Raw genomic sequence first — 15,934 nt, 5'->3', positions numbered from 1 at the left:
GAAATGTTAAATTCCACGAGTTAATTTAATCGGTTAATAGATAGTAAAACTTGATAGCTCAGGCATGCTAGGTGACTATTGTCGGCACCCCATTTCAACAGGGATGCCATTAGAAATCATTCCACTACTCTAAATCCAAAACGGGTCATTTCCTACCTTCTTTTCCCGCTTGATCGTACCTGTAAACGTTCGCTGGTTCGCGGCCAGAAATTGGAGTGGCGCCCTCTCGTGAGTGACGTCACGGTAAGGACGCCGCTCGCTCCGGCTCGCTCGGCTGCCGCGCGTGCTCGTTCACTTCGTGCATACTTGGGATATTGGTGGCTAGAGCCGTACTTGTTGAAGGATATGTCGGCTTCTTTCTGCTGTCATGCCTGAACCGCAGTTCCTTCTCCAAAACCGCGTGTGCCGAGAAAATTTGCCGCTTGGATATCGCAAGCTATGTAGTGTTGAAGGGGTCTACTGGTTTTGCAATGCATATATGCGCCGTGTCTGTCCATAAATTTTGCGTAAATAGAATGTCTGCAAATTCAACACGCCAAGTTGTGTGTGATGCTTCGTTAAACACTTAAAATCCTATTAGTACTTAGCCATGAGAGACAATGAATTTTACATAGAAGAAAAATCTTGCTATATGGTGTCAACATTATAAATCTGTGTTAGGGCACTGCCCAGCGAAGCTTTCATCGTGATTCTTATTACTCTGGTGAGTTATTATAGTGAAATATGGCCACTTATTAGTGCGTAAAAAGACGAGCTAGGCGCGTTCTATATGAAAAAGTTCGCAACTATACTTTCACCGTTCTCTGAAATAGGAACCCAGAAAACGGATTGCTCATGGCTGTTAACACGATGGCGCGTCATGTATTGTATGTATGTGCTTCACGAATACCATAACAGCAATAACCTGAAAGAAATGTTTCGTAATTAAGATCGCGAGCCAATCAATTGGCGCTATGTACATCCTATCACTGTGGCTTTCATAGTGGCCCTCAGTAGCCTTTATCGACAATATGGCATACCCCAGACGCAACGGCAACAACCGGCTGTCGTTATGGCGAGGCACACATTGTTCTCGAAACCAATCTGTTGTTCACTGCAACTTAGAATTAAAACCATGATGCAGTTTTTTGCAGCGCCAATTGTAATGCCTAAAGTATACTAGAGGCACTACAGCGCAGCTCAGGCTGCCTTGATAATGAAAATTCAAACCCCTCCTGCTTCACCACGTCTCGATCCTGCGTTGTTTAATTACACAAACTGAGATCTATTCGCTTCGTCAGTACGTAAAAGAAAACCTCGCAAACCCGCCTCACAAGGAAAACACCACAAGCCTCACGTGACTTCACTTGATGTTTGATCTCCAGCGGGGAATAATGATATCTTCAACTCTACCAGTGAATGAGGCTTTGGCTTCTTTCTGGCTGCAACCATGTGATTCAAAAGGCATATTTCACTTAAACATTTGGGCCGAGCAGCCTGTGCCAGTTCGCCAAGCAGATTTGTCATGCCTCTCCCTCAATCAAAAATCACCAGTAAATTGCTCAAGTGAGTTGGACGTGCAGCACGGAAAATGGAATAATTATTGGTACATTCCACTCCGTATGCTGCAAACAGCTGTAAGCCTCAATTAACTTTACTTCAAATTACTGCCGCTTAAAATTAACGGTGAATAACGGCCAAATTTTCAGCAGCAGTTAAAGAAGCAAGTGGGGCTGGTAGAACCTAAACTGCAGTGTTAAGTTCTCGTGTTACTGCCAAGCGTTACTGTCAAGAAATGCAACATTCGATATTGTACCATGAACTACTCGTCGTGAGCAAACATGTTTTATTTATTTATTTATTTATTTATTTATTTATGTATTTATTTATTTATTTATTTATTTATTTAAGATACCTTACAGGCCCATTTAAGGGCATTGGGTAAGGGGGGACACAAAGTAAGTGTTTCAACAGGAGTAAACAATATAAACATCAATACAGGCTTTCACAAGATAAGTAAAGCAGTATAGGAGTAAACAATATAAATATCAATACAGGCATCCACAAGATAAGTAAAGCGAAGTTCAATAAATGTTTGTCTAGGCTAAGGTTTAGAGAGCGTAAACACAGTAATATACTCATGCACACAAAAATACAAAAATACAAATGTGAGAAACAGGGAAGGAAAGAAGGTAAATAACATCCTTATACAATGTTTCTACAGGGAACTTTGCAATTCTTCGCGAAAAGCGTCACGATCTGTTATGCTCGCAATGTTATCAGGAAGACTGTTCCATACGGTTATGACACGTGGCACTGCTGATGCGTTAAATGACAGTGTATTGCCGAATATGCGCATGAAACCATGGCTATTGTTAAGGCGACGTGACGTGCGCGCTGGTACTTCAAGCGGCAACACATGAGGTCGATTACCATGGACGTATCTATGGAAAAGGCACAGAAGACTTATCGTGTGACGAGTTTCAAGTGGCTGGAGCGAAATATCTGCTTTAATCTTGGTCACGCTGCAAGTTCTGTCGTAGTTACATGTGATGAAGCGTGATGCCCTGTTCTGAATTTTTTCTAGCATATCAACTAAATAATTTTGATGTGTTGACCATACTGATGACGCAAATTCTAACTGTGGGCGAACAAAAGTCTGATATGCTAATTTACGAACTGTAGTAGGGGATTTACGCAAGTTCCATCTAAGATAACCCAGAGTTTTCGAAGCTCTTGCGCAGATAGCTGTTATGTGTGTACTCCAGGAAAGATGAGTTGTAAGTTCAACGCCAAGGTACTTGTAGGATAATGTCGGAGGTACGGCGGTGTTATTTAGGACGTAAGAAAAGTGAGAGTTTGAATGTTTTCGCGAGAAGGACATAACTTTACATTTGTCTGAGTTCCGGGTCATCTGCCACGTACTGCACCAGAAACTGACAAGGTTAAGGTCGTTCTGCAATACTAAATGGTCATCAGATGTTTTTATTGTACGGTATAAAATGCAATCGTCGGCGAAAAGCCTAATCTGCGATGATATGTTTTGTGGAAGGTCATTAATGAAAATTAAGAAAAGAAGAGGACCAAGGACACTGCCTTGCGGTACGCCAGATGTAACGTCAGAAGTAAGCGATGAGTGGTTATTAACAACAGTGAACTGTTGCCGCAAGGAGAGAAAGTTTCGGAGCCAAGATAAAGTTAATGAATCCAGCCGGAGCGCGGATATTTTTGAGATGAGGCGACAATGAGCGACACGATCAAATGCTTTGGAAAAATCTAAGAATACACAGTCAGTCTGCTGTTTGTTATTCATGCTGGAATGTAATTCTTTTGTAAATTCAAGCAACTGAGTTTCACAAGATAAGCCTTTTCTGAATCCATGCTGGTTAAAATAAAAAAGTCATTTGATTCTAGATGGAGGTAGATATGCGATGCTATGATATGTTCCATTAGTTTACAGCAGATGCATGTTAATGAGATGGGACGGTAATTTCGTGGAGAGTACTTGTTATCCCCCTTGAATACAGGGATAACCTTTGCGATTTTCCAGTCCAGGGGTAGTTCGCCAGATGATAAGGATTTCCTAAAAATATGACACAAAATTTGGCTTGAAATTGTAACGGTATTTTTTAGTATTTTTGAGTTAATATTGTCTATACCGGAAGATGTGGATGATTTCAGATGATTTATTAAAGACGAAATGCCATCTGCTGTAATATCTATTGGTTCCATAAAAGGATGTTCAAAGTCGGGAACTATGGGAACAGTGGAACAGTATTCCTGTGTAAAAACAGAGGTGAAAAAATTGTTTAACGCTACTCTACAATCAGCGTCAGACAGAGGGCTTTCACCATCATTATGTAGGACAATATTGCGGAGAGTGTTACCTGGTGATATGACTTGCCAGAATTTTCTGGGATTGTTGATTAAAAGAGATGGCAGGTCACGTGAGAAATATTTGTCTTTGGCTGCGCATAGCTCTTTGCAGTAAAATTTTAGAAAATCACTGTATGCTGCCCAAGATGAGGCTTGATTGTCCCTTCTGGCCGCCCGATACAGACGCTTCTTCTTGTTTCTTAGTGTTCGAAGGTGCTTTGTAAATCAAGGATTAGATCTGTCATTTGCTATAACGATTTTTGGCACGTAATTTTCTACAAGAGCTGTTAATTTTTGCTTAAAAAGTTCCCAGCTGTCGTTTACGGATATTGAATTAAAGAATGGCAGAAACACTTCACTAAGGAAAATAGCCAATTCAGCATTAATATTCTTATAGTCGGCCCTATTGTAATCTCTAATACTTTTAGTCTGAACCTGATAGAAAGTTTGTGGAATATTAATGTCCAATTCAAGAATTTTGTGATCGCTCAAGTTATCAATGTAAGCAATAGGCCCGGCGGTATCAGGTGCGGAAGTTAATACTAAATCTAGGATGTTGGGACCACGGGTGTGTTGATCGACTGTCTGTGTTAGATTGTAATCTAGTGTTAAGCTAATAAATTCAGCAGAGGAGCGGCATGATGATGACAGATTTGGCCAATCACTAAGTGGAAAATTAAAGTCTCCCAGGAGATAAACAAGAGCCCTGGAACATTGTTGAGTAGCACGTGTAATGCTTTCGCGCAGTACATCGAGAAACGAGTGGTCAGCGTCGGGCGGCCGATAACATGTGCCCACTAGGACGCGGGCAGAGGCTGTTGCGCACGCGACCCAAACTATTTCAGCTGGGGAATCGGTGTGTACAAGAAAGGACGAAATGCAGGTTTTTATAGCAATCAGAACACCACCACCCCTCTTCCCACTACGGTCATGCCTGTAAATGTTGTATTTGTTACTGTTGGGAAGAAGTTCTTCATTAGTGATGTCTGTGTGCAACCAAGTCTCAGAGCTACGATATCGGGATCGCCATCTTCCAAATAAGCACTCAATGCATCGCGCTTGTTTAGTAGGCTGCGAATGTTCGTGTAAGAGAAGATTAAAATCAAGGTAAATGTTGTGAAACTCATTATAGCCAGCGTTTGTGAGATGCTTGTTGCATCACGGCAGGTATGATATTCTAACTGGATTCTTATGTACTGTTCTTGCGGTTATGCTTCTATTATCGCGTGAGCTACCACTGCAAAGTGTAGAGCGGCGCATGAAGAACTCGCAATGGGCTGGTCTGAGCTTCTTCGGCTGGCACTGTAGCGTTACCTTCGAGAAATATTGTCATCTAGGAAATAAGCTCCTTGAATAAATTTTCGCGAACGAAGGCTTCGCAAAAATATATTTCAGACGACCGTCTTAAGTATGCAAGCATAGGAGACTTGGGCGAACAAACGGAAACACCACAGAATGCTCCCGGACACCACCTGTACTGTAGCAGACGACAGGCGCGAGTCCGTGCCCTGACGTCACGCGAGCGGCACTCGCAGCGCCCCTGTAGGTGGTTCTCGGGGCTAATAGCTCATTTATCATGACAATGGGGCAACGATACACATGGAGGTTGGAAAGAGGTCGAGCATTTGTTGGTCGATTAGTGTGCGGCGCCTTCACAATATGCACGTCGAAAAAGAAAGCAGACATTTGGCTTGACGAATATCTCGTCATCAGCAGACAAATACGCTTGCATTGCGGCCAGAAAGGCTGCTTGCTAAATTGTTTTAGAACATAAGTTCCGTAAACGTTGTCCACATTTGTATATCTGTAGAGCGTATACCGACACGTACGACAGGTTGGTCGGAACATCAAGGCATACATTTACACACACACACACACACACACACACACACACACACATACACACACACACACACACACACACACACACACACACACACACACACACCACACACACACACACACACACACACACACACACACACACACACACACACACGCACGCACGCACGCACGCACGCACGCACGCACACACACGCACACACGCACACACACACACACACACACACACACATTTCGTCTCCAGCTGGTGCCCGTTATTCTCCTATCTAGAATCATTGTCAGCCGCTTTTACACGTCCACTGCAGGACGAAAACCTTTCCTACCCCTAGTCTTGCGCCAGCTGACACCATCTTATGCTTGCAGATTTACTAATTTCATCGCGCCACTTAGCTCTCTGCCGTACCCAACTGCAATTTCCTTCTCTTGGACGGCACCCATTCTGTAACTCTTTAGACCGCCGGTGATCTGCCCCACGCATTAACATGGCGTGCCGAATCCCATTTCTTCCTCTTATATCGGCTACCCCTGTTTCTATCTAAACCACCACTGCTGTCTTCCTGTCGCATGCAACGTTACGTTTATCAGTTTTTTTTTTCCATCGTTCGTTGCGAGTTTATTAACTTCTCAAGTTCTTTGATAACCTCCAAAATTTTACCCCATATACGTTAGTACCGGTAGAATGCGATAATTGTACACTTCTCTTTTCAAGGATACCAGTAAGCTGCAGGCCATGACTTACTTTAGCACAGGTTCTAGGGGCTGACTGCCAATCACGAATTCTATTTATCTTGCCAGGCTATTGAACTTTACCTTTGCCTTTGCTCATTAATCTTCGAACCTACTCTTCCACTTAGTCGGCTTAGGACCTCAATCTTTGGTTTAAAGTCATGTACATCATTGTTCAACAAGACAATGTCATCTTCAAAAACGTAGGTTGCTAATAGGATCCCCGTTGATCTTCACTCCTATCCTTCCCACTTCAACAGCTTGGATATTTCTAAGTATGCAGTGGATAGAATTGGAGAGACTGTCTCCTCGTCTGACGCCTTTCTTGATTGGTATTTTTCCGCTCTTCTTGTGAAAAATAAACTTTCTGTGGAATCTACATAGATTTGCTAAGATATTCACGTATGCTTCCTGTACTCCTCCACTAGGCACTGCCCTCTATAACTATTGGTATCTCTACCGAATCAAACCCCTTTTCGTAATCTATGAAAGCCATATCGAGAAGTTGGTTGCATCTAGAATAAAAATCTCTAAATTTGCGTGATCACAGTTGGTAGCCACGTTAATCGGAAAAGCAGTAAATCGAAATGAAAATCTGCACGTACGCCGTCTTCCTGTAGAAACACTACGGCCGCCGGGTTGCCAGAAAATGGAGCCTTTGTAAACGCGTCCACCGTGAACAAGGGAAATCGCACAGAGCGCAGAAAAGCTTCCATGTTGCTGTTACTGGCTGATCGTACCGATAGAAGCGCAGGATCGTAGAGAGTCACTGTGGTGAAGAGACGACTCCGCTGCCGCAGTGTCGCCTTACTGCGGACGCTGTATCCAGCGACGTGCTGCTCCTAATCGGTTGTAAAGATACGCTGGCTGTCGCGCTTATCGCCTGCACCGAGAGCATGCTGCGGCGTATCCAGGACGCCAACGAGAAAGGGCGCAGCGGCGGTTCGCTCTTGGTTTAGGACTTCAACGAAGAGCCGTTTCAAATAAAGTTCTATTCATTCATTCATTCATTCGTCGTCCTGCCATATATGAGAACGGAAGAGCGCGAAGCGAATCTTTAGATAGATAGATAGATAGATAGATAGATAGATAGATAGATAGATAGATAGATAGATAGATAGATAGATAGATAGATAGATAGATAGATAGATAGATAGATAGATAGATAGATAGATAGATAGATAGATAGATAGATAGATAGATAGATAGATTTAATTTTTGTGACGTGACACGAAGGCATATACGTGCTGAGCGATTGATACCCGGATCGTATGTCGCCAGGCGCTTTTTGTGCCACCCGTGAGCGCTGGGTGATCACCGAGAGACCCAGGGCAGTCACAGTGCTTCGCACAGAGACGCTCGCTTTCATAGGACACAAAAATCCGAGGACACTTAATGGATGGATGGAAACAACTTTATTTTAAATCCGGCAAGGTTTAGCGACCCGGGCTCAGGTCTCCCATGAGGGGACTTCGAGGCCTTGCCTCGTCGCCGCCTCTCGGACCTGCTGGACAGCCCACTCTTGCGTCTTAAGGTTGGGGCTGCGCAGAGCGGCGGCCCACTTCGACGCAAGAGCCTCCGGAGCTACTGCCATTGTAGCTGATATAACACGACACTCCCACAACATGTGTGAGAGAGTCACTCTAGTTTCCTGACATAACTTACAAAGAGCACTCGCGTATTGCGCGGGGAAAATGTGCCGCAATCGCACCGAACTGGGGAAGATTTGTGTCTGCAGTTGTCGCCAGACGGCTGCCTGGCGACGTTTCAGTTTAGGGTGAGGGAAGGGGCAATAACCACCGCTGGTAGTGCTTGGTGATGTCATTATATCTGACCAAGCGTTCTCGCGGGTTTTGAACCAGGAGTTGCGAACTCGAAGAGGCGGTCTCAGCTTCTGCGCGGCGGGTCAGTTCTCGCGCAGGGCGGTGTGCTACCTCGTTCAAGTTAGGGGGGGGGGGGGGGGGGGGGGCTCGTCGGTGGGGTGGCGACGTGCGCTGGGAACCACATGGTCGCGGTGCTATCGAAGTGCTGTCGAGCAGCTTCTTAGGGTCTGGAGAGCCTCGGAGGAAATGCGCCCCCGCGCATAGTTGCGAACTGCGGATTGTGAGTCGCTAAGCGCTATATACCTCGCAGAAGGGGTCGGTAAGCGCAAGCGCAATCGCTACCTCTTCCGCTGTTTCTGGGTGTTCCGTTGCGACACTACACGCGTGCGTAAGCCGGAAGTTAACGTCTACGACTACCACTGTGAACCGGTGTTCGCGTGTGTATTCTATCGCGTCTACGAAGCGCGTAGTCCTCTTCCCGCCCAAGGAGCGCAGCAGTGCCTTGGCAAGGGCCTGGCGTCGGCCCCGATTATATTCGGGGTGCGTGTTTCGAGAGATAGGGGCGACGATCAGCGTGTCGCTGAGGTCGGGTGGAATGACCTGTTTCTGACTGTGTTGGACGTGGTAATTGACGCCGAGTTTCTGCAGGATGTACCGGACATGCGTTCGAGTTGCGAGGCTCTTTGCGCATCCACGATTTCCTCAAGCGTGTTGTATACCCCCAGCTGTAGCAGACGAGCAGTGCTTGTGGACTCCGGTAGGCCTAGTGCGATCTTGTAAGTCTTGCGTATAAGGGTATTGACTTTCTCCCTTTCCGTGACATTCCATTTGTGGAAGGCAGCCACATAAGTAATGTGACTGATTACGAAAGAGTGTATGAGGCGCATGACACTGTCCTCCTTCATGCCCGTGTGCTTGTTTGTAAAACGTTTGATCAGGCAGGTAGCCGCTGTAACCTTGCCTTCGATTTTGGGGATAGAAGTTCTATGTTTGACCCGTTGGCTGCTATTTGCATGCCGAGGATGCGCATCTTCGGGACTCGGGGATACAGGAGCTGTCTTGCGTATAGAGGATTATTTCATCACATTGGCGCGATTCGCCTGTAGGCTTGGGCCGGCGGCGCGGGCAGTAGACGAGCAGCTCCGATTTGAGTGGAGATAGTTGGATACCTGTGTCTTGGAGGTAGGCTTCGACTGTAGAGACCGCTGCTTGTAAGGTGGATTCTATCTGACCGGCACTGCCCTTGTCGACCCACAGGCTGATGTCATCTGCATACAAGGCGTGATGGAGGCCGTCAATCTCGTCGAGGTAGGCCGGGAGACCGAGCATCACGAGGTTGAAAAGGAGCGGGGATATGACCGGATCTTGAGGAGTGCTGGTGCTTCCTAGTGCATGTTCGTCGGATGTCATGCTGTCGTCCGCGAGGATGACTGTGCGGCGCGACAGGAAGTCTCTGATGTAGTTGTAGCTTCGCTCGTCCATGTTGAGCTTGTTTATTCTGCTCAGGATTGCTGCATGTGCTACATTGTCAAATACCTTTTCCAGATCTAGGCCGAGGATGGCCCGGTTGCTGCTAGTTGGGTCGTTGATAATCTGGTGGTAGAGCTGGAGCATGACGTCTTGATTGGAGAGGAGTGGCCGGAAGCCCACCATAGTGGGTGGGTAGGCTCCAGTGTCCTCGAGGTGGCAGTTCATGCGGGTGAGGAACGCGTGCTTCACCACATTGCCAACGCAGGGTGTGAGGGAAATGGCCGAAAGTGATCGCGGCTGGACGGCTTGCCTGGCTTCGGTATCAGGACTGCCTTAGAGCATTTCCACGCCTCTAGGATGCGACCTGCTCGCCAGCATTTGTTTACGTATGCTGTAAGAGCGGTTATCGAGACATCATCGAGGTTTCGTAGAGTCTTGTTCGTAACCTTGTCGGGACGAGGTGCTCATTTGCCATTAAGGTCGTGGAGAGCTGCGCGGATCTCTGACTCGTGAAATTCTTCATCGAGTGTCACATTTGTCCCTCCAGTGTAATCTCCGTGTTGAACATCGGGTCGTTGAGGGAAGTACAGTCTCGTCAGGGTGAACACGGCTCACCGTGGCCGCGCTCCGCGGGGCTCCAGTGCGTCCGGCGCGGCGGCGCATCGAAGCGAAGGCATTCTCATTTAGAGGAATCGTCGGTCAATTATTTGGTTACATTGATTAGGTGAAGTAAAAAATGTGGCGCCGACGTTTTTTTTTTTGTTTACTTTTTCTCCTTGGAGTGAATGCACGCCGCATGCGAATGCTGTTTCCGTCCGTTTCGAATATGTAATTGGAGTGGAAAATCTATAATCTACATGTCTGTTTTCTAGCTCAAATTACGTCTTGCCGGGTAATTAAGTCGTTATTCGCTTCTATTTCATTTCAGTAATTTTTCGGATTGGGCCATATGCATATTCTCACTAGCATATAATAATTTGTTAATTGTGCAGTATACGTCCCGAAGCGACACATGGCCTCTGAGTTACGTCATAGAGGTGGGCATCGGATAAATTTGGAGATTAGGAGGAATTGAGTTCTTTTTCTTTTAGGGGGTAGGCGGGGGTGGGCTGGGCTGACAGGATAAAACCCAAATATGAATACGGCCCAGGAACCCAGGAGTGAAAAAATGACTGTATTTTTACCCTCATCACTTATTAAAAACATGCTAAGTGATTTATGTGGTGATAAGCTTGTTTCTGTTAATGTATATTGATTAAGCAGACTGTTCACAAGCTGTAGACCGAACCAGCTGGAAAATGCTCCAGTTAGTGAAGTGCGCCTTCCCGCAATGCCGCCTCGGGCACTCAGTCACCTGAGTCTAGCGAAGTGTACTTTACAGCAAAGCAAGAGGCGGCGCGCTCCAGCTGTGTAGCAGACGACGCGAAGCACCTCCCCTGGGTCCGTGTGCGCCTGCGCCGCTTCGCTTCGATGCGCCGCCGCACTGGACGCACTGGCGCCCGCGGAGCGCAGCCACTTTAGTGGCCACGGTGAGCCGTGTTCACCCTAAGATTGGACAAGACTGTACTTGTATAGCAGGCGGGCCACAAGCTGTTGATCACTCGTGGTAGCCCGTTCCTTGTGCAAAAGGCGTTGCAGGTTTGCTCGATGAGCAGACTAGCTCTGCGTTTCCCCCAAGAGGTGACGAAGGAGACGCCATGTACTGCCATTGTGGAGCTGCCCATCGGCTGCGCTGCAGATGTCATACCACTGTTGGCGGCTGAAGGTCCGGCACTGTTCTTCTAGCTGGCGATTGATTTGTGCGATCTTCTTACGAAGCTTTCCGTTGTGCATTTGCTTCTTCCATCTTGCGTGTAGTGATGTCTTGGCTTCCCAGAGGTGGGTTAGTCGGCTGTCGATCTTGTCAACCTGGACTTCGGGTGCGACCGTCTGTGTCGCCTTGTTCATGTTGTCATTGAGCGTCTCCATCCATGCCTCGATGTCGTCGATGTTCTCTTCACCTCTCTGTTCTACTTGCTGCTTTCGGAACTTGTCCCAGTCCGTCCCTTTGAACAACTTAGGAGGAGGGGGTGTACTTGCCTGAGTAATTCGTGTTTCTATCATCATGTGGTCACTACCGAGATCTTCAAAGGCATTGCGCCACGTTGCTTGAGGAATGTTTCGGACCGCCGTTGGGTCCGGTATCGTGTCCTGTGCCGTTGATGTGCCCGTGCGGGTCGGCATTGTAGGATCGGTAATAAGAGTTAATTCTGCATCATGCAGGTCCTGCCACAGGCATCGACCTTTGGCTGTAGCACTTCTTATGAGTTGTGAATGCGAAAGCATTAATGTCCAATTAAACGCCGCTAAGCGTTCCTTCGAGTTATGAACTCCTTGCGGGCAAGCGAGCGCGTTGAGACGCTTGACCAACGTCTCCTAGATAGCACAAGGCCAATGTACTTCGATCCGTGACGTCATGCCACCTTGCCCGACTGCCATAGAGTCTAATCGGGACGCTTCCCAGTAAGACGCGGTGATTTTTGACGTCACCGCTTTCGTCACGCCTGATTTGGCAGTGGAAATTTCGCCCAAGTAGCATGATGACATAAAACAAAGTGCATTAGTCTACCATCTAGGAGGCGCTGGTTTAGCGCAGTGGGTAAGAGACTCTGCTTCTGAATGTGGGGTAGCAGGTCCGAAACTCACTACCGCCAACGTTTTTCTTTCGAATTTGTTCAGTTTCTTTATGCATTAATTTGTTTTTACCGATTACCGAAGCCAAGTTGATGATGATTAATTTTTTGTTTTGTGGTGCAAGGGCCAAGTATAGCCAAAGAGCACCAGAGGCGCAGTTAGAACGCAGGCACGAACTTGCGCGGACAAGGAACGCGCGGGTATACACAGGCTTCCTATAGCGAGGGTGACGTGGCGCCGCAGCGATGCCCTCTCCCCGCACGCAACACCTGGCGCGCCAGTGTGGCAGCCGGTGTACCTTTTCGCCTTCTCTGCTCCGTCCAGGCGCGCACGTGACGTGGCGTCGAAACCAATGGGAATTTCGGTGCCATTTTGCCGCTACAGACGCCGGATTTTTCGCTCAATGGGCCAGTTGATGTTTTCGCATAAAAAATGTATCAGCTCGGTGTCCCCACCGCCCAACGGTGGCGCAAAAAGTGCGAGCAGCAACGCGCTTTCCGTATCGCGTTTCAATCGCTGAGCACTGTACAGTTCCCTGTAGCTACGTTTCAGCACTGATATTGTTCCGTTAAAAAAAAGCCTTAAAAAGTGCGAGCTCTCCTTACACACCGCCCCTCCTTTATTACTTTGTCACCACACTTAAAGTCAGTATTCAAATAAACGCAAGAATACATATAATGTTAATCTGGAACAAGGCAAACCAAGAGGCAGAGAGAGAGAGAAAAAAAAGGAAAGGCAGGCAGGTTAACCTGGTTACACTTGCTTTGCTACCCTGCACTGGGAGAGGGGGAAACAGGCAGAAAAGGAACAGGAAAGGGAGAAGGAAAAGAAGTGATGCGCGCGCGCACACAGCAGCGTTCACCGTGCAATCAAAGGCGATATCAGAGATGAGGCTAAAAGGGACACAGCCTATAATGCACTACAAGAGAAACGAGTAATAAGGTAACATACGAATCCGCGGTCTGATCAAAATACGGCCGCCGTGCCCGCGAATTAACGGCGATATGATGAAAACATATAACAACAAAAATATATGTAGATCGACTTCCTGTGGCGTCGATTCGTTTGGCTGACACAACCTAGGCTGGGATGATGTAATGATTTTATATATTCCAATGCTATTCCTTTTCGCGCATCGTCAGTGGTCCAAGCGGCGCTCCACCCATGTTATACAGGCTGTTTCACGTAACTTGAACCAACGATTTCAAAAAAGTGGTTAACCGCGCAACTATTTGAAACCAACGACATATGGTTTGCCGTCATGTACAGGCTCGTCCACTCTTAGGATGAACACGGCTCACCGTGGCCGCGCTCCGCGGGGCGCCAGTGCGTCCGGCGCGGCGGCGCATCGAAGCGAAGCGGCGCAGGCGCACACGGACCCAGGGGAGGTGCTTCGCGTCGTCTGCTACACTAGTGTTCCTGTATATGCTCCCGCAGGGAGCAGAGTTGCGCATACCTTTTCCGGCGCCGCTCGCACCGCTATTGGCCGAGCGCGAAAAATGACGTCAAATGATCCGCGCCGCTGCGAAGCCAACTTTACGGGCGCATCGCCGACTCATGCGAACTCGTCGTTTCCGTCAGTGCCATCGCCATTGCAATCAGCGGACCGTCGATCGTGCGTTGAGAGGAGCAGCTGCGGGTTTCAGGTACGGTATTCGACGACGTGAAGTCAAGGACCTTGGTGAAGTGATACGAAACACATCGTACTGGCACTTGTATTCCAGTATGACGGGGTGCGGCGCACCACACTGCACAAACCGCACGGAAGTCAGCCATAGGAGTAAATGCTTCAGCCAAGCAAACTAGCTGCAGACACACTGATACTATAGTGAGAGTGTTGTTGCTAACAAGTCTGGGCTTCTTGAGTTTGAATGCACCCTTCAGAGTTTAAAATTGAAATGAATAATATGTACCTCTCTCGTCAACCGCAATTTCTGAAGAGCTAGGACATCGTTGCAGAAAGCACACAAGGGAACAAGGATAAAACGGGTGCTAAGTTGGCATATGCATATTTAGCTCTCGAGCTGTGATAATTGTAATATATTCATTCTCCGTGTGAAGTTTTGAGAACAGTAAAATTGATTCTAGTCAATGTATTGTCTTGAAGTGCACAGGCTTATTTATTTTGTTAACTAATTGCTGCCATAGAAGCTAAGCCGCAACTGTATGTGTGCTAGCTTGTGAGCATCATGTATCGGCCAGTGGAACAAAAACTTGTCGTTCATTTAAACACGCTAGAAATCTACGTTGTGCTTTGGTGAATGCTGTTTCCTGTGGGCGGGAGTGGAGTGAATGCACTGTTCAATGACGTAGAATTTCCTTGCCTCTGATGCGATAGGTCACAAAGCTTTGTAACCTGGCTTTTTGGCCAAAAGCTGCTTCAGTGATTTCATTGATTTGATACAGTGTCTTCAACTACGGGCTTTTTTCCGAGTGGTAAGAGATCAAGAAAAATGTGTTGTCAGATTACAGTCTGCACTGTGTGAATAATTACTCTGCAAGTTTGCCATCTTGATGTGATTAGTGCAATAAAAATAACCTACTCTTAATAGCTTGTTGCCTTTCCAGTTTCTTTGAATTCTGCCCCCAAGGTTCCAAGAACCAGCACACTTGGCCTGCTGCCAGCAGCCGTTCATGCATTCCCTTGTATGAAATAAATTTGATCTAGAAGCTCATGCATCTTGAATCTTTTTCTACTTGCAGATTTGCTGCTACTATATAGCTGATTAGTCTGCGGTATGAATGAATCGTAAAAGCAAGCTTTGCTTAAAATGTGCGCATGTGAACATTTGAAATGCGCTTAAATCTGTCTGCACCGCATTTATCGAAAACGTGCAGCTGTTGTGAACGATGGTTAGTGATAAATGACGCTCTGTTAACGGTCACTGACATAACTGCAGGTACGATAGCTCTCTTGGCGACGGTCATTAATAGGCTGGTTTCAACAGCCAAAATGCGCTTAGTGTCCACCTTACGTGTGTGGAGTTTTAAACACTCTTTAAAACATTTCTTGCTTTCTGACAGTGATAAGACAACTTCATATGCATGCTGAAAATCATTGCACCGCGTTTTGTGGCAACGTACTGCGCGTTTGCGAGCGAACTTTGGAGCTGTTCGAGCCACGGGAGTATTTTATTTTGGGGAATGGAAGGCGGTCCTACCCCCTATTTGTACGTTCGTGAGTGTGTTTGTATATGCCTGTTTACATAGGTACATACAAAGTTTCGGTTGGTTGGAAGCCCACCCCCTACGACTGCACGAATGACTCGTTTGAGCGTAGCCTGTACTAAGAAGTGCCCTTTGCTAAGCGCCTGCGAACAATTGGCGCTTGTAGCTCGCGACCACTAGAGAAAAAGGCGGAACACCGCGCGGCATTTGGCTCCTGCGCGCACGAGGAGTGGCTTCGCTGCAGAGCTGGATCACGACGGCGGACCTATGCGCAACTCTGCTCCCTGCGGGAGCATATACAGGAACACTAGCATGAACGGCTGCTGGCAGCAGGCCAAGTGTGCTGGTTCTTGGAACCTTGGGGGCAGAATTCAAAG

The 15,934-nt window shown here is 47.1% G+C and overlaps 1 protein-coding gene and 1 long non-coding RNA gene across 3 annotated transcripts in view; one reads left to right on the top strand and one right to left on the bottom strand.

Annotated features, from left to right (window-relative positions):
* Positions 1-7,259, bottom strand: part of LOC142587101 (phenazine biosynthesis-like domain-containing protein) — a 47,907-nt gene extending 40,648 nt beyond the window's left edge. Inside the window, exon 1 of one of the 2 annotated variants that reach the window (XM_075697997.1) lies at positions 7,164-7,259. Coding sequence is in view for 1 of the 2 variants with exons in the window: in XM_075697991.1 (XP_075554106.1) it covers positions 7,029-7,139 (111 nt within the window). In the remaining variant the exon portion in view is untranslated. Of the gene's footprint in view, positions 1-7,028 lie in introns of both variants that reach the window. The other variant, XM_075697991.1, reaches the window with a different exon arrangement.
* Positions 7,260-13,806: 6,547 nt separating this feature from the next.
* LOC142572292 (uncharacterized) lies at positions 13,807-15,059 on the top strand. Its single transcript, XR_012826037.1, has 2 exons — positions 13,807-14,035; positions 14,958-15,059. It is a non-coding gene; the product is annotated as an uncharacterized LOC142572292 (long non-coding RNA).
* Positions 15,060-15,934: the final 875 nt, after the last annotated feature.

The sequence above is a fragment of the Dermacentor variabilis genome, chromosome 1, assembly GCF_050947875.1.
Source record: "Dermacentor variabilis isolate Ectoservices chromosome 1, ASM5094787v1, whole genome shotgun sequence".
Taxonomy (NCBI): Eukaryota; Metazoa; Arthropoda; class Arachnida; order Ixodida; family Ixodidae; genus Dermacentor; species Dermacentor variabilis.
This window is presented reverse-complemented; position numbering and strand designations above follow the sequence as displayed.